The sequence below is a fragment of the Arvicola amphibius genome, chromosome 5 (genome assembly GCF_903992535.2).
Source record: "Arvicola amphibius chromosome 5, mArvAmp1.2, whole genome shotgun sequence".
Taxonomy (NCBI): domain Eukaryota; kingdom Metazoa; phylum Chordata; class Mammalia; order Rodentia; family Cricetidae; genus Arvicola; species Arvicola amphibius.
Genome location: NC_052051.1, coordinates 153,241,088 through 153,263,469, shown reverse-complemented (window position 1 = coordinate 153,263,469; position 22,382 = coordinate 153,241,088). Strand labels below are relative to the sequence as shown.

At 44.0% G+C, this 22,382-nt stretch overlaps 1 protein-coding gene across 4 annotated transcripts in view; it reads left to right on the top strand.

The window, feature by feature from the left end:
* Atp9b (ATPase phospholipid transporting 9B (putative)) overlaps window positions 1–22,382 on the top strand; it is a 187,610-nt gene that overhangs the window by 153,898 nt on the left and 11,330 nt on the right. For 3 of the 4 annotated variants that reach the window (XM_038330411.2, XM_038330413.1, XM_038330412.1), the window contains exons 15-24: window positions 7,792–7,953; window positions 8,600–8,692; window positions 11,165–11,248; window positions 11,852–12,022; window positions 15,600–15,698; window positions 17,449–17,538; window positions 19,486–19,630; window positions 19,854–19,918; window positions 20,925–21,080; window positions 21,255–21,319. In XM_038330411.2, the coding sequence (XP_038186339.1) occupies window positions 7,792–7,953; window positions 8,600–8,692; window positions 11,165–11,248; window positions 11,852–12,022; window positions 15,600–15,698; window positions 17,449–17,538; window positions 19,486–19,630; window positions 19,854–19,918; window positions 20,925–21,080; window positions 21,255–21,319 (1,130 nt within the window). The remainder of the gene's footprint in view (window positions 1–7,791; window positions 7,954–8,599; window positions 8,693–11,164; window positions 11,249–11,851; window positions 12,023–15,599; window positions 15,699–17,448; window positions 17,539–19,485; window positions 19,631–19,853; window positions 19,919–20,924; window positions 21,081–21,254; window positions 21,320–22,382) is intronic. The other variant, XM_038330414.1, reaches the window with a different exon arrangement.

Sequence of the window (22,382 nt, the reverse complement as noted above, 5' to 3'; positions counted from 1 at the left end):
CCTCCTTTTGCTCCTCATCAGGACCTTGGGAGCTCAGTCTGATGCTCCTATGTGGGGCTCTGTCATTTTCTCCATCCAATGCCAGGTGAAGGTTCTATGATGATATGCAAGATATTCATGAGTATGGCAAAAGGATCTGAACATTTCTGGCACCCTCTCCTCAGCTGCCCAAGGACCTAGCTGGGGGCGTCTTCCTGGACACCTGGGAACCCCTCTAGAGTCAAGTCTCTGCCAACCCTAGAATGGCTCCCTTAACTAAGATATATAATTCCTTGTTCCCATATCCACCCTTCCTATATCCCAACCATCCTATTCCCCCAAGCTCTTCCCATCCTCCACTTCACACTTTTCTCTCCCCATCCCCCCATCTCCCCATCCCACCCCACCCCCATGTTTTCTAGCCATAAATAAAGGACATCGAGCCTATAATTCGTAAAAAATCCTAGAGAAGCTATATAAGAAGGTGAACCCAAAGAAAAACATATAGTTATCCTCCTGGATACTGGAAGTAGTCATTGTTTCTTATGATAAGTGATCAATATTTCATTTTATCTAAGAGAAGAAAGTTCTGCTTACCTGTCATTTGTGTCTCAGGCTCATCATAGAAAACTAAAACTGAACAAATGTTAAATTCATCATAGACATTCCTTTACAGCAAGAGCACCCAGCTTTCATTGTGTAGCTGCAGGCCCAGTGTTGTGGAAGGAAGCCAGAACTGAACTCAGTCACAGGACTCTCAAGAGAACATAAGCTTAGGCTCAGTGCGGAAGTCGTCAACACGTGGTCAAGGCATAGCATGACCTCTGCTGAGTGTGGACCAAAAGATTGATTGGCTGTGATTTTTAATGACTGCTTATTCCTGTAAACTAGCTATTTATTAGTGGCATCCTTTCCCCTATATGGTTACATCTTCTCATATCAGTAAGTCCTATATTTAATTATTATCTCAAGATACAGCTATCTTTGCCTTGCTCAACTATTTATGTGTAAGAATCAGCTAGAATTAATGACAAATCACAAGTAGAATATTTTAAAAATAAAGGAACAATATGTCCTTAATAGCATTGCCTCTGGATTTACAGAAGAGCTAATGTATGTGGAGTGCTGTATTTTTTAATTCATTTTATTGTGTGTGCCTATTGAAGCAAGACTAATTGTGGTGTTTTGTCAATATATTTGTGAAGAGCAAATCATTGTCAGTGACACGAAGCCTTCACTCCGTGACCTTCAAGACCAATAGAGAATAAATACTGCATAGCCTGACTGTGAATATTGATTAGCACTTTTTCTAGATGATCAAATTGCATTTTAAGTTAATAATTCTATTAAATGATAACAATGATTGTAATAATCACAATCAAAAATGATGAGATGTCAATGATTAAATTATGATTTATAAAGCACTTGTTAAAATATGTACTCTCAGGGTACAGCTGGCACCTGTGTGTGCACAATTGCTAATAGGATAAAGGAAATTTCTGCCAAGCATTTCAAGAAGATTAGCACAGAAATTTCTGGATAATAGAATTATAGAGAAAGGGATTGATAAAATCTTGCCCCGTGTTTTATTTCCTTCCGTATGGTGTATCTCTGGGACATGCCTGCCTATACTGGTCCTTAGCTTGGGAACATGGGAATGTGAGATGAGGTGCCCGTGACAGCTGGTTAGTGGTTGCTAAGTGGCCCGTAGAGGAAAGTTCCCTCAGACTCTCACTGCTGTATTCTTTACATTCTCATTTTAATTATTCTTGTCTTTGAATTATTATCAATAGTCACATTATGTATTAGAAATTTCAGAAAGCTCTGTAGTCATAAAAATAATCATTTAAAATATACAAAGCCTTTTACTTCCAGATTATCATTTTCCATCTCAGAGAAAAATATCCCAGAGGTTATTTCTTGTTATAATGCCAGGCAGCAATTAATTCCATTTAGTATAGATACACACAAAGAGTATTTGATAACCTACCCCTGAGTTTTTATTTCATTACCTACAAAATTGCCTTATAAAATAGACTCAGATGATAGCATTGGATACACAGTATCATTAGATAGTGCTGGTTGAGGAATGTATTTTTTGGTTGCCTCTGCATCCATGACAACATCTAAAAGAAACAGGGCAAGAGGCTGCAGGTGCCCCTCACTAGTAAAGCATTTGCCTAGCACAGGCAAGGCCTGACATTCCATCCCAGCTAGGAGAGAAGTGTGTAAGAAGACATTCACTTCCCTCTCCTCCCCTGAACCTGAGAGGCTCGCAAATTGAGCAACCATATAGTAAATACTTCTCTGGTTTCTTGAGCAGTCTTCTATTTTAATTCATATTATAGTTAGCCATATGGATAAAAATATATTTTAAACTTCTGTACATCTCTAAAAAGTGACATCAACAGCCCAGTGCTTTCCTTTCTGGTCTCTGTGATAAGCAGCCAGAAGGATTTTGCCTTCTTACAGAGCTGTAAAGAGCATTCCAGGAAGCCACTGGCCAGGCACAACATTACAGGAGCTTAGGATCTTGGCTCTTAACCCAGTAGTACCTACAGCTGTCCATGGTGAAACCTGCATCTCCAGCGCACCTCAGTTCCCCATTTTAACCATATCTCAGCATCACGAGGACAGACGTATTTGAGGACCATGATCCCTGGGGCTTTCACATAGTTCCACAAGAAAGTGTCAATGAAAAACCCACATTGGGATCTAACTGTTGGTGATGGGCAGTGACCCAGGTATGCTTTACAGAGGCGAATTAGCAATCAAACATGAGATGTCAAATACTATGGAACAGAGAACCACTTAAAACATTACTGTAAAGTAACTTTAGAAAGGGACAAAGCACTTTGGAAACATTCTGGACAGTCACTTGGTTGTTTGCACAAGTGAGCACACAGTCCTCAGGAAACTATGAGCAAACAACACAGTGAAGCCATGTTTTCCCAGATGCCCTTTGTTTTTACCTGACATATTCTTTTTTTTTAATCTGAAGATCATTTTCTCTTAGACTCTTCTTAATTGAAACAGTTTCTCACTTCCCATGTTTTTATGACACTTTTGGAGGTGACTGGCTGGATGACTGTCTCTCAGATTGGGTCTGTTGGAATTTCCCTGCAGAGTAGATGGGTTAGGATCTTGGAAGGAAGAGCATGTTGCATTACATCACATCACTTCAAATCAGTTTCCACGCACGCATCACTACCAAGCTGACCGGCATCACTTGGCCCAGGTGTTTTTCAGTATCTCCACTGAAGGCTACCCTTTCAGTTTTTCTTTTAACACTGTATTGTTGGTCAGCCAGATGTGGTGGCATTCAGGAGGCAGAAGCACGGAATCTCTGTTTCAGGTCAGCTTGGTCTACATAGTGAGTTCCAGGACAGCCAGGGTTATGTAGAAAGACCCTGTCTCAAAAATCAATAACAACAAAAGTTGTATTCTTGGTCAGGAAGCTCCCATGTACAGCCTGTCTCAAGAGGGGTATTATACGCCCTCCTTGAGGGTGAAGTGCCTACGTAAGTTACGCTCTTGCATGAGAGAGTTCTCCATGCTTTTTCTGTGACGTGTGTAGTCATCCATTTATTCCTCGCAATGGACTCATAAATACTTGTTTTATACTTGGGGTTTTAATCCCCTCTAGTGCACCTTTCCATATTTAAGCATTACTTTGTTTCCTGTGCATACAGAGATGCTACAGGCACAACATATATGTATTTATATCTTTGCTCCACTCTTATTCTTTGTCATTTCTCTAAGGATCAAGTTGACACCTGAAAATGTCCACAGCCCCTGAAGTGTACAAATGTACAACCATGTGCAGCAATGCTGTTATGATGATGTCATCTGTTTCTTCAGAGCATGCTTGAGGAGAGCATCTTTTCTAAAGGATGTATATTTTGTTGGTGTAGGGCAATATGTTCTGTAGTTGAGGCTCATCCTCAGTCCCCAAAGTATATATCTTTGTTTGAAGCTATAGGAAGAAGACAGATTCTAGCTGTCAGTGCCATTGAAAGTTTATTTGTTTTTATTTCTATATGTAATGTCATCAGATACAAGTCCTTAGAATACCTTGGATCTATTCCAAATAAAAAGAGAGAATTTGCTCTTTCTTTATGCAGTTCTTTAGTAGTGGTTCCAGGGTTCAAAGCTCAGGCTGAAGCTGGAGAACGGCTGAGGGTGGGATAGCCGCCTCTGGGCATTGGCTACTGGATTTACCTGTTAGAGATGACGGTGAACACCACGGTCTAAATTCACAGCAGTTCTCCTACAGGCTGTTTCCTCCAGGCACTTGTTTACCTTTGTATTAGCAAAAGAATTCTGCCCAATACCAAGCAGGTTACGCTGGACAGTAATTAAAGTATCTGTCTTGTGGAAAATTTAACTCTGATTTGCTTGGCTGGATATAGATATGTGGTCCTCAGGGTGATTAAACCTTTTTGATGGAATGCTGGGCTAGGTGTAAGTAACTAAACTGATTTTTGTTATAAGCTGCTAACTCAAAGGAGCTGTGAAGCCAAGCATAAACTAAATAATAAACAGATGTGAGTCACCAAATATAGAAACCTGGTCCTGACTGCAGTGGGGCCCTGTGAGATGATAGGGTATTCACGGAAAGATGCAATTTACGGGTCACAGTGTAATAGTAACCTTTCACTGTAAATTGAAAATTAACCTTGGCATATTAGATCATTCGCAGCTTACGGAGTCATTGTCTTGGATAGGAAGAGGCACTGTGGTCAGGTGCCAGGCTCTCATCTAGATGGGATTGTTCTCCTAACATCTCCATGTCTTCTTTGGTACCGTAATTTGGAGCAAGCTGTTGATGCTTTCAGCTACAGTATTAGATCATTGGAAGATGTTGTTCCTTCTCTTCTGATATCCTGGAGACTTGGAGTATGAGTTTAGATTCCAGCTTTTACTGTGGCGCACCATTGAATATTTTGTGTGTCACCTTAACCAGCAAGTAACAACCAATGCTGAGAGGGTGGGTACATGTTGCTGTTGCTTTGTAGCAAACAGCATCAAGACTGGGCATAGAAAGCCATTTGTTTCTCATAGACACATCTGCAGCCATGCAGGTCCTTGCGCAGTATTCTGACCCGTACCGTCCCTGATCCCAGTAAAGATAACAAAGCTGCAAAGATAGAATGACCTGATGACCTTGTCAGAGGCAGCCTGAGAAGATAAAGTCTTTGCTGATTCCTCACAGTACTTGACAGGCACTGGGCATTCTGTTACTCAGTGTGTGATTTGTCTTCTAGGGCGAGGCACAGAGATCTTACTAAGACCAGCGAAGGGAGCAGAGTCAGGGTGTACTATCAGTTACTTGTTGAAAGAGGGGGACAGGAGGACTCAAGTTAATGAGGGAAATTTCTGTGTGTATCCAAAACAGTGTACTCTTAAAATACAGAGGAATTGAGTGTACTACTTCAGATGGGACTGTCCAACTCAGAGTTTTTGGCTCTAGTCAAGGGCTTGGTTTACTCTAGCTTGGTGCTCCAACATCCCTTCTTTTAGTCCAGCCTGCTGAATACACTGGACGTGTGATCACACTTTCTGTCTGTCACAGGCTAACCCCACTATTTTTAAAGAATCAAAACACTGTAAAGAGATAGTCATTTTCCCTAGTGCACTGCATATAACTTGTGAATGGTAACATGGAGCTACCTGTGTCTGTGTGTTCATCGTGTTAAACAGCTCTCATACGTGTGCAGTTCACTTCTTTAAGAACTGTCCTGGAAGAGCATGAGGAGCCCAGCAGAGACTGCGGAAGAGTGCAGTGTGGTTGCAGGCCTGCCATCCATTTCTGTCTGCCCAGTGTAGGGAGACACAGCACCCTGTCTCCCCTTGGTAGGGGGCACTGAGCACTGCATCCCACATTCTCTTGTACAAACTCTTCTGTCTTAAAGAACACCCGAGTAGTTCTGTCCTAGTGTCCCTGGCATTCGTGCATGTGCCTTCTATGTGCCCTGGGAGATCTCAGCATTAAAGGTAAAGAAACAATTCTCCATCCCAGACTCTGGAAAAAATTTTCTGGAAGTATTCTTCAGTTGGTTTTGTGTGGAATTACCTAGAAATTCTGATTTTAAAAATGATTCCAAAGGAAAACAAAAATGGCCTCTGTGCTAAAGGACCAGGTATTAAACCCCCATGTCTGGTCACCACATGTGCCTCCTGCTGAGGACTCTCCAAATGTGATGGCTTCATCTTTACCAAATGCTGAGCAGTAACCTCAGGCATTGTCGTTGTACAAAGAAGCAGATTTTGAGGCCGTCACCATGACATAAACTCTGGATTCCTGACTGGAAGTTTTACCACGTCCTTTCTCAGGGATGGGCATGGCCAGGACACTAAGGATGCGTTCATAACACCTGGCACAGGAAAAGATTTATTCTCGAGATTTCTTGAATTCCCAAAGCCCAAAATAAAATCTAGATGTACAAACAGTGGTAAACCGAAAGCGCAGATAATTTCACTCTTCCCCAAGAGAGAATCATGCTCGGCAAGAACTGCATTCCTGGATGCTGGCCAAACTGCACTTGCAGGACAGAAGCAAGGGGAGGCCCTAACCCAAGCCTACTGAGGGAAGCTGTGACCTCACTGGGCTGTGCTGGCATCCGTTAAGGACTGAGAGGGTTAAGTGCTATTTTACCTGTCCTGTGATGAGATTGCTTTTAAAGATAACTCCCTTTCCAGAAAAAGTCATAAAGACTGTTCACATATTAACTTAAAATTAATTTTGCCACTAATGATTTTTTAATTTTATAATAAATAACTATAAGAATAACTCCTATGTTTGAGCACCTCCATAAGCCAGGAGTTCACTTACACCCTTTCAGCCTCAGGACAATTCACAAGTGTCCTTTGCACATTGTAGAGGGAGCAAGCCTTGAAAAAATAAAGAATTGGACACAGAACTGGGTGTCGCAGCCATACTGGGTTCAGATCCTGGGCTGAGCATCTACGTTGTTATTGTCTCTGTCCTAGCTATCATTAATTGTCCACTTGACACAAATGAAGATCACCTGAAATTGAGTCTCAATTAACCTTTTTATCATACTAATCTGCAGCCTGTCTGTAAGGGATGGTTGCCGGAAGGCCCAGCCCACCATGAGTGTGCCATCCTTAAACAGGTGGTCCTGGGCTGTGTTAGAAAGCTGTCACACATTAGTCTGGGAGCAAGCTAGAGAAATGAGCCAGCAAGCATGTTTCTCCATGATTCCTGCCCTGATGTCCCTCGGTCATGTGACCTGAAAGTCAAAGCCAAGTAAACTTCCTCCTGAGGCTCCTTTGAGCCAGAGTGTTTTATCCCCGCACCGAACGAAGGCAGTCTTGTTTACATGCAGCTGTCGTGTGGGCACCCTGGTTCTAGTATCATGAATTCATTGGTCAGATATCAGCTTATCTTTTCTACTGGGAAAAAGAGAAAAAGAGAATGTAAATCTGTTGTCTCCTTAGCAACCTGTGAGACCATAGGTGGGAAATTGGGACAAAGCATGAGACTCAAGTCCCTGATAGTGGTTAAGTATTCTTCTAGGTCTAGAGCTATGTGCTTTGGGAATCAGTCAATACACATTGCAGAATCGTCTTTGTGGTGTATAATGGTCTTCTTCTGAACAAAAATTGTCTTGTTCACTTGTTAAAGCGCTGTCCAGAAGTATGTGGGAGAGCGTGAAAGTTACCACGCTTTGTTGCCCTGCATCGGTTATGTCTCAGTGGGCGCTCTGCACACCAGGGTGCTGTGGTTCATCAAGTTCATCAAGTTTTCCCTAACTGGTTGCTCCTCACACACTCTGATCTCCTCAGGTGGCACTGGTGCGATGGACGGAGAGTGTCGGACTCACTCTGGTCAGCAGGGACCTTGCTTCCATGCAGCTGAAGACCCCCAGTGGCCAGGTCTTGACCTACTGCATCCTACAGATGTTCCCCTTCACCTCCGAGAGCAAGCGGATGGGCATCATTGTCAGAGTATGTCGTGTCTCCCAGCTGTGCGCACACACCAGTTCTTCCCGACATGGTTTTACAGACCTCCTAAATCCATACAGAACCTCTCCCCAGAAAATTTTAAGGTCAAATATTTACTCAAATACTATGTGCTTTATTGTTTGTTTAAAAAAAAAAAAAGAAACCCTCAGTATATGAACTGAGAAGCTGGTATGGCTCCCATTGATAAAGTCATTCTCCTACAACCACTGAAGCAGAACAAGATGAGGGCAATAGTAATATTTTAATTAAAATTGTTTTGTTTTGTCCTCAACATAAATCATATAACATGCCAAAGAACTTAACTGAATGATTTATGATCACAAAGTCATTAATTAATACCTTTATTCTGGTTACCTTAACCAGTACCAGATTGTATTTTGAAATTTCATTTGCTGACTAGTGAAATTCTGTCACACATGAAGCATTAATACTAGATTGCAGTCCAGTCCTGTCTCCAGAACTAGAGTCCAGCATCTCGGGTGTGTGCATGTAAGGACGGTCTACCAAGAAAGCCCAGGGCACATTGTCTGAGGCCTGCCTCCTCCAGAACCTCTCCTTTAGGTCAGGGGTTATTACAGGGATCTGTGTGGCCCGGCTCTCCTCTGAGTCTTTTCTTACCCTGTTACAGGATGAATCCACGGCAGAAATCACATTCTATATGAAAGGGGCTGACGTCGCGATGTCCTCCATTGTCCAGTACAATGATTGGCTAGAAGAGGAGGTAAGCAAGCTATTCTCAGCATTGTACAAAACGTCTGCAGGATATTTAGTAAACCAACGACAGAAAAGCAATGCCTTTTCCACACTTGTACCGTTGGAGTGAATTGTGTCATCACCATTTTAAGCCACCACATGGATAGGTGGCCAGGGATGATATTTTTTTCCACTAAATTTTCTGAATAGTTCTCCCAGGTCCATATAAACAAAGGATAAAACCCTGGCTAGTTATAAAAATTTTTCTTCCTATAGAAATAATTGCCATTTTTGTTTGGTGTATGAAGTATTCAGATACGTAAAAGTAGGTCTAAAATAGCTTTGGATACATAGCCAATTAGACATGCACACACACACACACACACACACACACACACACATATATATACTATTGTAAGGAGATTTTAATTTGTATTTTAATCTAATGCTAATTTTCTCTCTTATAAGAAAGAACAGAAAATAAGGTACAAACATAAGCAATTCTATATTATTATTCCTAAATATATTTATAGTTAGCCTCATGAGGTTCTAATATTTATTGTTAAAGTTGTATATTAATCAGTAATTGGATGTCAAAGTAAAGCTAAGGTTGCTAGGGTTATAGCCAGGTCACTCTCCTGTGTATACATTGCTGCAGGTGCCTGTGTCTCTTTTCCACTGTCAGATTGCAGAGATGGTCTGTCAGCACAACAGCCACACCCGATATTCACGATGGTCCTGGCAATATTAATCAATATCTCCTTCAGGGCTCTTTGATTTAATCAGAGACATGAATAAATTAAACTCCCTGAAGACCTAGTAAAATGCCATAAAAATTACTTTTGGTCATAATGACATGCAATTAATTGTAAAATACTTGTTTAATTTATTTAGCTTTATGAGGTCAAATCAATAAATGTCTTGCAATAGACAGATAATGTCAGATGTTGTTCAGAAAGATAACTTCATTAAAAATCCTATGCACATTTGTTTGTTCAAATTGTATTTTCTTGCCATAGATAAATCTTTTGCCTCTTCACCACCAGTATGTTTTTATAGTTCTGGTGTAGCCTGAAAGCCTTTCGCTGTACTAAGAGCAAAGCAAAAGGTGGTTTAGCAAAGTTCCTGGGCATGTTTATTAATATGCATGTTGATTTGGGTCCCTTAGAGCCTGATTCCCACCTGCAGTCTGGCAAAGCCCCCTTTGTTGGGAATCACACTGTTCGTTTACAAGCATAGGTGACATTGGTGCCACTGGAGCAGTTTAGATTTTGAAATGAATCACTGGCTACCTTCAAACAAGTGTGCCCATGTAGTGAGGAGCTGTGGGCAGGCCTGCTTTTCGTCCTGCCCGGCTCTCGGCCACTGGCTAGCTTTACCCAAAATAATTACATAGAAACTGTATTCTTTTAAAATACTGCCTGGCCCATTATTTTCAGCCTCTTACTCACATCTTGATTAACCCATATCTAATAATCTGTGTAGCACCATGAAGTGGTGCCTTACCGTTTAGTTTCTAGCATACGTCCATCTTGGGCTGGAGCTTCATCGCATCTCTCTCTCTGAGGAGAGGCAAGGCAGTCTGCCTAATTTAGGAGAGGTGTGGCATCTGACTGAGCCATCTACCTCACTTCCTTCTTCCTGTTCTGTCTACTCCACCCACCTAAGGGCTGGCCAATCAAATGGGCCAGGCAGTTTCTTTATTAGCCAATGGGAATCCTCCATCATGCCCAGAACACAGGCAGCTTGGATCCCAAATCTTTCTTTACCTTAGCCCCAGCTAAAATTTTTCTACTTTTGTAGTAGGGAAAACAATATTCTATCATAATTATTATGCACTATAAATAGGATTAGCATCTTATCACACGCCTATTGAATTATTTCCATTTCCCATTTATTATATAAATAGGGCGATGACTCATCATGGCCTCCTCTTTCCTTGTCCTGTTAAGAGCTGAGCCCCAAGCCTGGTGCGTAGGGTGGTGACCCTGTGTGATGGGCCCTGTGCATGTCTGTGGTGCTGTGTTTCTGCCAGACACCGGCATGCGACTTTATTCCAGGGACTAATATTGTTCCAGAATAGCCCTGTTGGAGCAATTTCTATGATGAAACTGAAGCAGGCAGCTCAATGCTTTGCCCAGAAACACAGCCGCTGTGATTTTGGGGCCCACCCATCTTAGATCCCTGTCATCTCTCTTCCTCACCCCTCAGTCGGGCAGTTATGGTGGGGTCCTCCTGTGGGTGGAACACAGTGGTAGAGAACTTGAAGACATCTTCCGCATGTTTCCTCTAACTTTCCTGGGCTTTGCCTGTCCCTTTTCCGCTCAGCTTTGCTGTGATCTGTGGCCCTTGAGGTTGCTATGCTTCCGTGTAGTGGACCTGCAGGGAAGTGAGAACAAGACACAGCGCTGCTGGAGAGAGGTCTTGGTGGCCCCTGAGGCCTGGTTGCTGTCAGCTCAGGCACTCCGGGAGCCACAAATAAGAGCTCCTTTTCTTGCAGTGTGGAAACATGGCACGTGAGGGGCTGCGGACCCTTGTGGTGGCGAAGAGGACTCTGACGGAAGAGCAGTACCAGGACTTTGAAGTGAGTTATGCAGTCGTTGTCGCGCAAGCCTCTTCCTTCTTCTGAGAACTTTGTTGTGTCACTGCGGTGCAGCCTTCCTGTGCAGTCTGTTTCTGAAGTGTGAGCACACAGGCTGCCTAGTGATTGGGGGCCCTGCAGTGTCCACAAAGGCCAGCAGTTCCATTTCCTCAGCAGAAGCTGAGTGTGCCTCGGAAGTGCTTCAGACCTTGAAACTGTCTGGATTCTAGGATATTTGCGTAGATGGCAGGTGAAGTTATCCATAGCCCCAAAATCCAAAATGCTCTCCAGAATCTGAAACTATTTTTTTAACGTGATGTCATTGCTCAGGATGTATCTGACTCTTGATTATTTCAAGTTTCCATATTAGGGAAAGTTCAACTAGAGTTAATAAATTTTCATGTAGTAGATACTTGGAGTACTTAGACATAGCATTTATACAGCATATTACCTCTGACCCCAAGAGCGCATTCACTCCACACAGAGAGAGCATACACACACATGTTCACCTGTCCCCTGTGCCCTTAAGAGCTGACACAGTACAACTGTGTGAGTCACGCACATGAAGTGTGGACATGGTTGTGGACCTGTTCCGTCTGTCCTCAGAGCCGGTACAGTCAGGCCAAACTGAGCATCCATGACCGGACCCTGAAAGTCGCTGCAGTGGTGGAAAGCCTGGAGAGGGAGATGGAGCTGTTGTGCCTCACTGGGGTGGAGGACCAGCTGCAAGCTGATGTGCGGCCCACTCTTGAGATGCTGCGGAATGCGGGGATCAAGGTACAGTCTGCATCCTCTGGCTGCCAAAACTGCTTTCTTACTGAATCAAACTCACTTTTCCCTTGAAATACTGTCCTGGGGTGCTCTATGAGACGACAGCTTAGCCCTCATTATCTTAGTCGTCTAGCTCTGGAAGTCTCCACAGTGCCCTCCTCCAGACTTCTCTTTGACTCTTTCTTTCACACCCAAGACAGCGTAGCCTTCCTGAAACAGGGTTCCAAACCTATCCCTCCCCATGGCACATGAGGATAGTCTGAGGAGGGCTGCCAGCTTCCCACTTGCCTTGCTGACTATTTTCTCACTATTTTCTTACGTCATCAAAATCCTGCACCATCAGAGCGGAACAGAAACCTTCATGGAGTAGTAGCTGCTAATCCAATAAGCACCTGTGGTCCTGGGTCTGTTCAGGTGTCCATAGCACACTACGCATTACTAGTTAGGGAGAAGTTTAGTGCAGGAGAAGCCCAGCTTCAGGTAGGCTTTGGTTACACTTGCTGCTCTAGAGCTGGGGTAGACAGAAACCAGTTGTTAGGGAGGGTCATTCACAGGCTATTCTCTGTCCGGCTAGCTATGCTTCTGAAACAACATGTATCCATTGCCACAGAGGTAGGAGGAGGGGCTGCAGCTACAAGCTGCTCTTGCACTTCGGACCAGCCACAGGTAGCCTTCCTGCAGGGACATGGAAAAATGCTGATTCAGGCACGGAAGTGCTTTTCTCCCTGCAACGCTTGACATCACACATGAGCTCTCCCCTGGCGCCTTGTGGCCATCACCTAACTCTCTGGAGACTGCCTTCTCTCCCAGGACCTCCCCTTACCCACACAGTGCCCAGCTTCCCAGCTGCTCCATTGCACAAATTGGGAGTTGGAACACAGTGTTTGCAGGAATCCAGCTGACATTCCTGTCATCAGTTGTCAGGGTCAGTCCCTTTCCCAGTGGACTTGGTTTCCAGGGTAACATTTTCCCTGGGGACATTCTCCCGGCCAGCTGTGCCACAGTCCTCTTCCTCATTCATCTCTTTATGTCTAAATCTAGCATTTACAGTAGAAGGTTTGGTTTGGGGATGCTGCTTTCTTAAGCTTAGAAATGACTGAGTGTTTTAAGTAACCTACAATCTATTTCCTGACTGTGCATGCTAGATTATCAGTATTAAGGTAGTGAAGTTCCTTGGTATAGAACTTCAGGTATTTGTAGTAATTTGGTGCTGTAGTGCATATGACTGTAGGCCTTGCCCTCTTAGCTCTTCTCCACGTACCCCCCGACTAGACTGCTCTGAAGACAGGAATGTAGTGTTTATCAGCCATCTCTCAGTCTCTTTCCTGAGTGACAGGTCGCTCAGCAATGGCAGTGCACAGTGGTTACTCTGTTACAGTAGTGTTTCCTAATCATAGGCGCAGTGAAGCTAATGAGAGTATGCTGATTAAACAGAACAGCCACAGCTGATTGGACCAGTGGAGGAGGACATGTGCCATGCAGGTTTTCCTGTTTCCTGCTCCCACAAATGTATCTTTCCACATGATAAAAACAATCTGAGAGACACTGATGATGATAAATTAGTAACACGAGGACTTTTGCTGTTTTGCATAAGCGCCCTGATCACTTCACAGTCAGGCTTTTAAATCTTTTCCACTCGTGAGCCCGTTTTGCCTGAGACTTTTTTTACATGACCCTAAATATATACAAAATATATACAAAATCGTATCACAAACCAACAGTTACTGATTATAAATCATAAATTTATTTTAAAACAGTCCATTATATGATTTTACCATCCATTAAAGACAAAAGCCAAATTACATACTAATGAAATTAATGTTCCTTTTATTTTACTGTCAAGAATTAAGTCTTGACTACATATTTGATACAGCAGTATGTGAAGAGTATCTTCAACTGTTCTCAGAGTTGACCAATATTTAATTTTATAACCATGAATGCCATTTTGCATAAATATATAGTGAAGGGTGCAGCAGAGGTTTGTTTAGAACCACTTCAGAAATTAGGAATTCTGTCCCAATTCCAATCCAGAATTAGTTGAACATTTTTTATGAAACTCACATCAGCAACTCAAACTGCAATTTTTAAAATTAAAAATTCTCACACAATACAACCCAGACATTTCCGTTTCAAGAAGTGACAGCCTTAAAACATTAACAGCCTTTGTTTTCACAATTAAGCCATTCTGTTTGGGGGACAAAGAGAAAAGTTTGTGCAGTAAGCTGCAGCTCATAGCATTTGATAGTCTGCCGTCTGAGCCGCAGCGTTTCAGCCTGCGCATGGGTGCTGCACAGCCTGGGGTGAACTGGGTAGTGTGACTCTTTATACATCTGCTCTTAAGTTATGTCTCGGTCATTGCAGGTTTGGAAACCTTCTTACTGCCATCTTTTACAGCCGTCCCCACAAGCAGTTAGTTTTGTGACCGCATACGAAATCCTGGCCTGCAGTTTAAGCAGCAGGAGTTCTATCCTTTGACATTGTGTTGCCCGTGTGTATACAGCTTCTTAATGTTGAGGTAGCACTTTGATGAGTACATTTTGGTTTGTCTGTGAGCTCACTGCCCCATTTGAACATCGCCTCCCAGCTGAAGGTCTGTGTCATCTGCTGGCTCTGTGCACTCCTCTCCCGGCTTCAGCCCCTACCTCAGCCTCAGCCTCAGCCTCCACCTGTGCACCGCTCTGACTTGTTCTCCTGAGACAAATCAGGACTTCTTTATTGTGGCGCAAACACACAACCATAGTTGCCTGTTAGACACTTGTAGCAGCTTTCTCGGACCACCAGCCCTGGAAATCATGCACAGAAACTAGTTATTAGTTATGAATGCTCAGATTATCTTATGCTTATCCCACTAGCTCTTATAACTTAATTTAACCTGTTTCTCTTCATCTACATTTTGTCTTGGGGAACTTTACCTTCTTTCATTCTGTATGTACTGCTTTTGCTGCTGCTTCTGTGTCTGTTTGGCTGGCGGCTGCCTGGCTAGCTAGCCCTGGGCATCTCACTCTTTCTCCCTCATTCTCTTCTCTCCTGAGCCTAGATTCCTCCTAATCATTCTCTAAATACCAGCCCTGCCTATCCCTCCTCTGCATAGCTATTGGCTGTTCAGCTTTTTATTAGATCATTCAGGTGCCTTAGGCAGGCAAAGCAACACATCTTTACATAGTTAAAGCAGTAGTCCACAATAGTAAGTACACAGTTTGAGTTCATGAAATAAACTCACAATGTTCAACAGCCATTGCTGTTCCCATCTCTAACTTTCCGTCTCCCCAGCCTGGAAGTCCCCACTTAAGCTCTCACTCCTCACCCTATGATTGTGGCTTCTCTGGACTCCTCATGGTGTGGGATTGTACAACATCTGCCCTTTGTATCTAACTGACTCCGTGTCAGAACTTTCTCCATTTGAAGGGTCAGCAAGGTGACCGCATTCCATTTCTCCATTCAACTCAGTACCCTCTTGGCTTGCTTCTCCTCAGGCCTGTGTGAGAACCCTGAGTGTGGAGCACAGACACCTGTGCACAGAGACACACACTTTACAGAAGTAGAATTACACCACTGACGTTCACAAGCTTCGGTTATTTTCCAGATTTGGATGCTGACAGGCGATAAACTGGAGACCGCTACTTGCATTGCCAAAAGCTCACACTTGGTGTCCAGAACTCAAGACATTCATGTTTTCAGGCCAGTAAGTACATTTCTAAGTCACTTTGAATTGTTAAATGGGTTTTGTTCATTTGTTTGCTTTTGTTTTGAGGGGATTTTAGTTTGGTTTGGTTTAGGATTCTCTCCACTTCCCCGAGACAAGGTGTGTAGCTCTGGCTGTCCTGGAACTTTTTCTGTAGACCAGGCTGGCCTTGAACTCAGAGATCCGCCTGCCTCTGCTTCCCAAGTGCTGGGATTAAAAATGTGTGTTGTCATGCCCACCTAAATTGTTGTGTGTTTATCTTACAGTTAAAATGTGTATACAGCGATTGCTAAATATCTTTTAAAAATCAGCATTGGAGATGTTTTCTTATTCTGTAAACACATGTTGAATGATTTTGTAAAGTATTTTGATGGTAAACAAGCTGCAAGTTGGAAAGCATTTTTCCTATACATTTCCTATTGTTGCCGCTTCCTATTTTAAGTAAACATACTACAGTCATTTTCTACTCGCAGCTTCTCAGAACTGCTCTTGAGCATCTGTTCCTTACTAGCCGCACCGTTCATTGGTGCAGAGGTCGCTCCTGGGAGACAAGTGCAGGTAGAAAGTGAAAGCTAGCCTGCTGCCATTCCAGAGTGAAAAGTCTTCTGTAACTAGTGCAAGGAGAGTGAGAGAGGGAGCTCAGTTTGTGTGTTTACTGTACTCACTGGTTATGATGAGTTTAATTCAAACAAGAAATAGAAGTGCCTTGGGTCATGATTGATGGTGAGCAAGCAGACACCATGTGGCAGTGGCTGTCTGAATAAAGTGCTCGCACCTACAGAAATAATTATTTCAGTATCATTTACATGTAAATGTATTTTATTTTGAAACATCAGAATCTCAAATTATGCCCTGCAGACTACTATTTGCAATTAAATTATTAATGCTTTTGATAAAACTTTCGATCAGTTTTTGTTGGCTTTTAGAATTATGGCAGCACAAATTAAAAATTTCACAGTAAACCTACCTACTTAGAGACAAGGTGGAGATTAATTTGGAGCATGTGAAACTTATAATATATTTCACTCCTGTCTTTTTATTATGCCTCTAAAATTTTCACAGAAAGCATGTACAAAGCCAGTTCCTTAATTCCTGGCATATTTTCATTCTAAAACTAATATTTCAAGATTATGGATTAATTTTACACTTTTAGACTCCTTAATTCTGTATATAGTAAAAATGGGTGGGATGAGTTAGAACTAATGGCAAAAATGATAGAAGTAACTTCATGAAGCTATTTTGCTTTATTCCACATATTATAAAGAATCGTGTTTAAATAAAACCTCAGTCTATACAATTGCATTTCTTACCTGGTGTGTGAGAAAGGGGACATCAACCTCCTTGGGCCCTTGTATTCTGACTTACACTTTTCTAGGGCTCTGTTTGTGATCTGTAAGCCAGCGATCTTCAACACTGTTCACAATACCCACACCTACACTGGCACCAGTTTAATAAATCATCTTCTAGACAGTGCTAGAAAATCCTTGGCATTACATTCTTATAAGAATGTTTTTATAACAACAATAGCCCTCGCTTGTCTTTGTGACCACAAACCAGAAAACAGCCCTGTGATGAGGCACAAGCACATAATCTGTAAGGACCTTGTTACAGGACTTCTGTTCTTAGGGGAAACACCTTTCAGTTCTAAATACAATATCTAAAGGATCTTACTGTGAGTCCCTGAAAATGTCTTACTGCTTTATTGCCTGCATTTTTAATTCATGCTGCTTTTTTTTTTCCTCCAATGAAGGTGACCAATCGAGGAGAGGCCCATTTGGAGCTGAATGCATTCAGAAGGAAGCACGACTGTGCTCTGGTCATATCCGGGGACTCTCTGGAGGTGAGCATGGGTGTGGGCACATGTGCATCTGTCTCTTGTGCTAACCGTGTACTACCTGTGTATCTCTCTGACTCCAGAGGTCAGACTAGTCTGTAACAGTGTATGTCTTGCTTCTGAAATAGGACTTGTCAATAATGTACTGTGTTCTTTCTCTCTGTCCATCTGTCTAAGACTGACCTCTGTGATTGAGTGTGTTTGTCTGTCTTCCCAAGGCATTCAGCCAGGATTTCCTGAATAACACGTACTCCTCAGCAGCCCAGCCAGCCTCTCCTGTCATGGCAGTTGTTGGGTTTTGTTTTGTTTCATTTTGTTTTCCTCTGTAGCATCAAGACTGCTGAACGCTCAGTCCTAAGGACATGTGCTGGCCATGTCTGACTGACCCTCTGCCCCATCCTGTTTAGAAGCTGCTTGAGTTCAGCATGTCAAGGCCCTGTCCTGGTTTTTGGTTCCATGCTCATTGTTAATGGCATAATCCTCCAGTGGTCATGACATTCAGCTCACAATATTTTACTCTCCATTTGTCCAGACCAGTGTTTCCATATGTGTGTGTGTGTGTGTGTGTGTGTCCCATTGCTACCTGGGTAGAAGTGGTGGGCCCTCCAGTCAACGTCTGGCATTCTCAGGGCACTTCAGAGTGTAGGGGCCTAAAGTGGACTGCAGGAAAAACTCAGGTGGGAAATAGAGGCCATTGGGCCAGTTGTTATTTGTACTTAACTATATGTGTGGTTTTCACCTTCATACTCCTCCTGTTCTCCCTGCTTCTAGTCCTCCTGCTCTAACACACTTAGGTTCATGAGCCTCATATTGTGGCGTCACACAACATTGGTGTGTTTCCAAGAGCCAGACTGCAGTTCTCTTAAGGTTCAGTAAGGTCTGTTTATCCTTGCTGACAACTCACAGCAATTGTGATTTTGGTTGTATCAATACGATCACAAGATGGTATTCGTTTGCTTTAGTATGTTCCAGATAGTCTTTTCTGTCTATAAACATAGAGAAGAACTATTCTTTTACATCCTGATAAGTAACAAAACATCTTTTAAGTAGCTAACTAAACCATACCTCTTCCATGAGATTAAAGGTTATATAAATGAGAAGTCTAACCCAAAAGAAAAATAAGACATAAATTAAGATAGTTGTATTGTGTGAAAACGAGCGCTGGGTGGCCTCGGCGTCTTCCTCCCTGAGCCGAGCGCAAACAACGCAGCAGCCATGGGTTCTTCTCAGACAGACAGAAGTAGTTAACCAGAATCCTGGCTACAATTAGGAAAGGAAGTTTCCCACGGCTCCTGGCAGAGTGTACACCTGCCACCCTCTGTGCAGCTGGCAGTTAGGTCTCTGGTCTTTTAAGAGATAAGAGCCCTCCTTTTGTTGGTAACCATCTGGGCCACATGACCCGAAGACCTGCTCTTCTAGTACCTGTCCTTCATGATGGGAAAAATCATAGAGTACCTGGAGAGTGGGTAGACAGTGCCGGGAGATTTGCGGTTTCTCAAGCAAGGTAGGGAACTAAGAACTGCAACAGTAACTCTGAAAAGACCTTGAGTATCATGGGTCAGACCAAGACCCCCTGAGCCACATGCCTGGAAACCAAAATAGGAATATAGCCTGGGGGAAGATGTTTGGAACTGGCTCCAGAGCAGGACACACATGTTTTGGACATATTAGCCTGGCAACTCTTCAGAATGTTCTATGGTCTCTGACCTTTGCCTCTGCCTGAGACACCCTCCTCCCACAATACAGTACCTGTAGGAGATCTTGTACTCTTTCTGCTAGGGGTCTGGCCACCCTACCCACCTCTGTACCTTACCCTCCTACAACAAAAGGTGGTTTGGAGGGCATAGTCGCAGACCCAAAAATGCAAGTATACTTTCTTGAGGAAGTCTAAGGCTTCCCCACATGTCTACTTACCTGCTGCTTGAGCCCAGTAGTCACAGCACTGTCTCCCAGGTCTGTCTGAGGTACTACGAGCATGAACTTGTGGAGCTGGCCTGCCAGTGCCCTGCTGTGGTCTGCTGCCGCTGTTCACCCACCCAGAAGGCGCACATCGTGACCCTATTGCGTCAGCATACCAGAAAGCGCACGTGTGCCATTGGTGAGCTCACCACCTTCAGTCATGCCTTGGGTGGGTGGTGGGATAGTGTGCCACCTTCCTGTCAACAGTGAAATGTGACAACCACCTTTTCAACATTACAGGCAAAATTGTGTTGTCTCTAAAACTGACTTCATCTACATTATATTTATACTACCAGTAGTATAAAAACAAGCATATAATGGAAACATGATTTATTTAAACTTCAACTCTTGGTGCTTCCCAGGTGATGGAGGAAATGACGTGAGCATGATCCAGGCAGCTGACTGTGGGATTGGGATTGAAGGGAAGGTAGGTGTGTGCTTTTGTCATACATACAGCACATGTGCTCCCTCATCAGTGGACCTGTTCAGGCCAGCCCCATCCCAGGAGAGAGGTTAGCAGTCGGTCTGTCCTTTTGGTCTTCAGGCCCAGACATAGATTGTTGGTAAACACAGGAAAATAGCATCCTTTACCATCCTTCTTATGCTGCGAGTGTCCTTAAGACTCTCTGAGGTCCTCTGTGCTCATGACCCCAGTCCAGTGTCACTGATTCCTCTCACACCTTCCTTGGGCCTTGCCCAGCACCTCAGCTCCTCCCCCTGCTCCCCACGGTCCATTCTTTGCAAGTAACCTTTCCTCTTGCCAACTCAGCCAGGGTTGAGGTTTGAGTTTGTGGCAAGCTTGACTGCCCCCTGTGTAGTTGCCCAAATATAAACATGCAGCAAGAACTAGAAAATTTGCACAACTTGATTTTGTCTTTTTCTCTTTTCAGGGGGAGGGGCATTGGTTTTTCGACACAGGGTTTCTCTGTAGCTTTAGAACTCATTCTGTAGACCAGGCTGGCCTCAAACACACAAAGATCCTCCTGCCTCTGCCTCCCAAGTGCTGAGTGAGATTAAAGGCATGCACTACCACTGCCCAGCTGATTTTGGCTTTTTCTTTGACTGCTCTGTTCTGCTCTCCTTTGTGGTAGTTTTGAAAAAACAGAGGTAGGTTGGTTTTACAAATGTGAGGAGCAGAGGGTTAGAGAATTGTCTTGGAGAGGCCTGGGACCATGTGATGAGGTGGGGCGTCCCCGGGGCCATTGCCACCCCTTCCCATCTTACTGTCTGTGTTGCTGACAGAACAGCGCCCCTCCTTCTTCTGAGCAGCAGCTGATACCTGTGTGGATGCACAGGTTCTAGTTCTGCTCCACACTGTCTCATGCTGGGTGCCCTGCCCCGGGTGCTCTTTAACCCAGATGAGCTCTAAAACTCGGCTTTGTGTGCAGTTCTCAGTTTGTGCTGCTTCTCAAAGGTTCCTTGTGGTTCTTCAGGAGGGGAAGCAAGCTTCACTGGCAGCGGACTTCTCCATCACACAGTTCAGACACATCGGCAGGCTGCTCATGGTACACGGGCGGAACAGCTACAAGAGGTCTGCAGCACTCGGCCAGTTTGTCATGCACCGGGGCCTCATCATCTCCACCATGCAGGTAGCAAGCCTCTGCCAGCATGCCACAGCAGGCAGGGCCTTCTCTGAGGACTGTGCCATTGTCATGGGAGGTGACCACAGTATCTGTTATGTGTCATTGCATTGTAATGAGATCCCTGTATGGATGTGGTGTGACCCCAGCAGCCGTGTCTAACTTACGATGTCTTCTCTTGAGGCCGTGTTCTCCTCGGTCTTCTACTTTGCATCCGTCCCGCTGTACCAGGGGTTCCTCATGGTCGGGTAAGTGAGACAGATGCTTGTGGTGCCGTTCAGCTTCATGTATTCGCTGTTTGGAGAAAGACATGTGAGTGATCCTCAGGGTGTTCTGAGTAACTGCTGCATATAAGCGTTTAGGATGACTGACAGCCATAAAATCTTATGTTGAGTTTGAGGAAATTTGAAAAACACCTGGACACTTGAGCTTTTTAAGACTCTGCTAAGTTTCTCACTAGATTTTGTTTTCTTGGGGAAGCCATAATTTGTGTCAGGAACCATGGCAGATCTGAGGTTTTATAAAAGGGCCCCATAGCATAATGAGAGGGGCAGAACCAAGGGGCGGGTACATGCCAACACTGCCATCAGCAGGGGTTGAAGCAGGCAGGCCACAGCTGCAGGCCTCCTGAGCCTGCCCCGTCCCAGTGAGCATATGACTGTACCATGAAGGGAACAGGACCAGCCACTAGCCAGGAATCGAGGCCTAGAAAGCACGGGGGTGTCTTCTTAGCTTTGGGAGAGAAGTAACTAGTAACTAGTCTGTCCCTAGCAGCAACAAAACTGCCTTTATAGCAAGTGCTTCAGAAGCGTAGTGTGCCACAAGGATGTGCCCACCACGCCTGCAAAGAAAGACTCCAAGTGAACAAACGGTCGGTTCTGTCTTCCTCTCCTCAGTTGTTACACCTAGAGACCATACACAGAAGCGTGACTGTTAGTGCCCACAGATAAAGCTGTCCCCTGCCACTTTCTGTCTCTGCCCATCACGGCTCATTGTTCACCTCAAACCAGGGCTAAATGTAGTTGATGAGGCATGAGCATGCTAGTGGGCTGGGTGTTGTCAGTCAGGTCTGCGATCGGGTACTGTGAAGAGAGTTGCGATATCTCTGTATTAGGTGGACGCATGTGGGTCTGCAAGGATCATTCAAAGTTTAACAAGGAGACTAGACCTGTGGTACAACACTGTGTAGTCCTAGCTCTCAGGCAGCTGAGACATGAGGACCCCAAGTTCAAGACCTGCCTAGGCTTCCTAGGAAGTTTCAGTTTATCCTTGGCTGTGAGAACCCTGTCTCAAAAAATAAACGTTTAATAA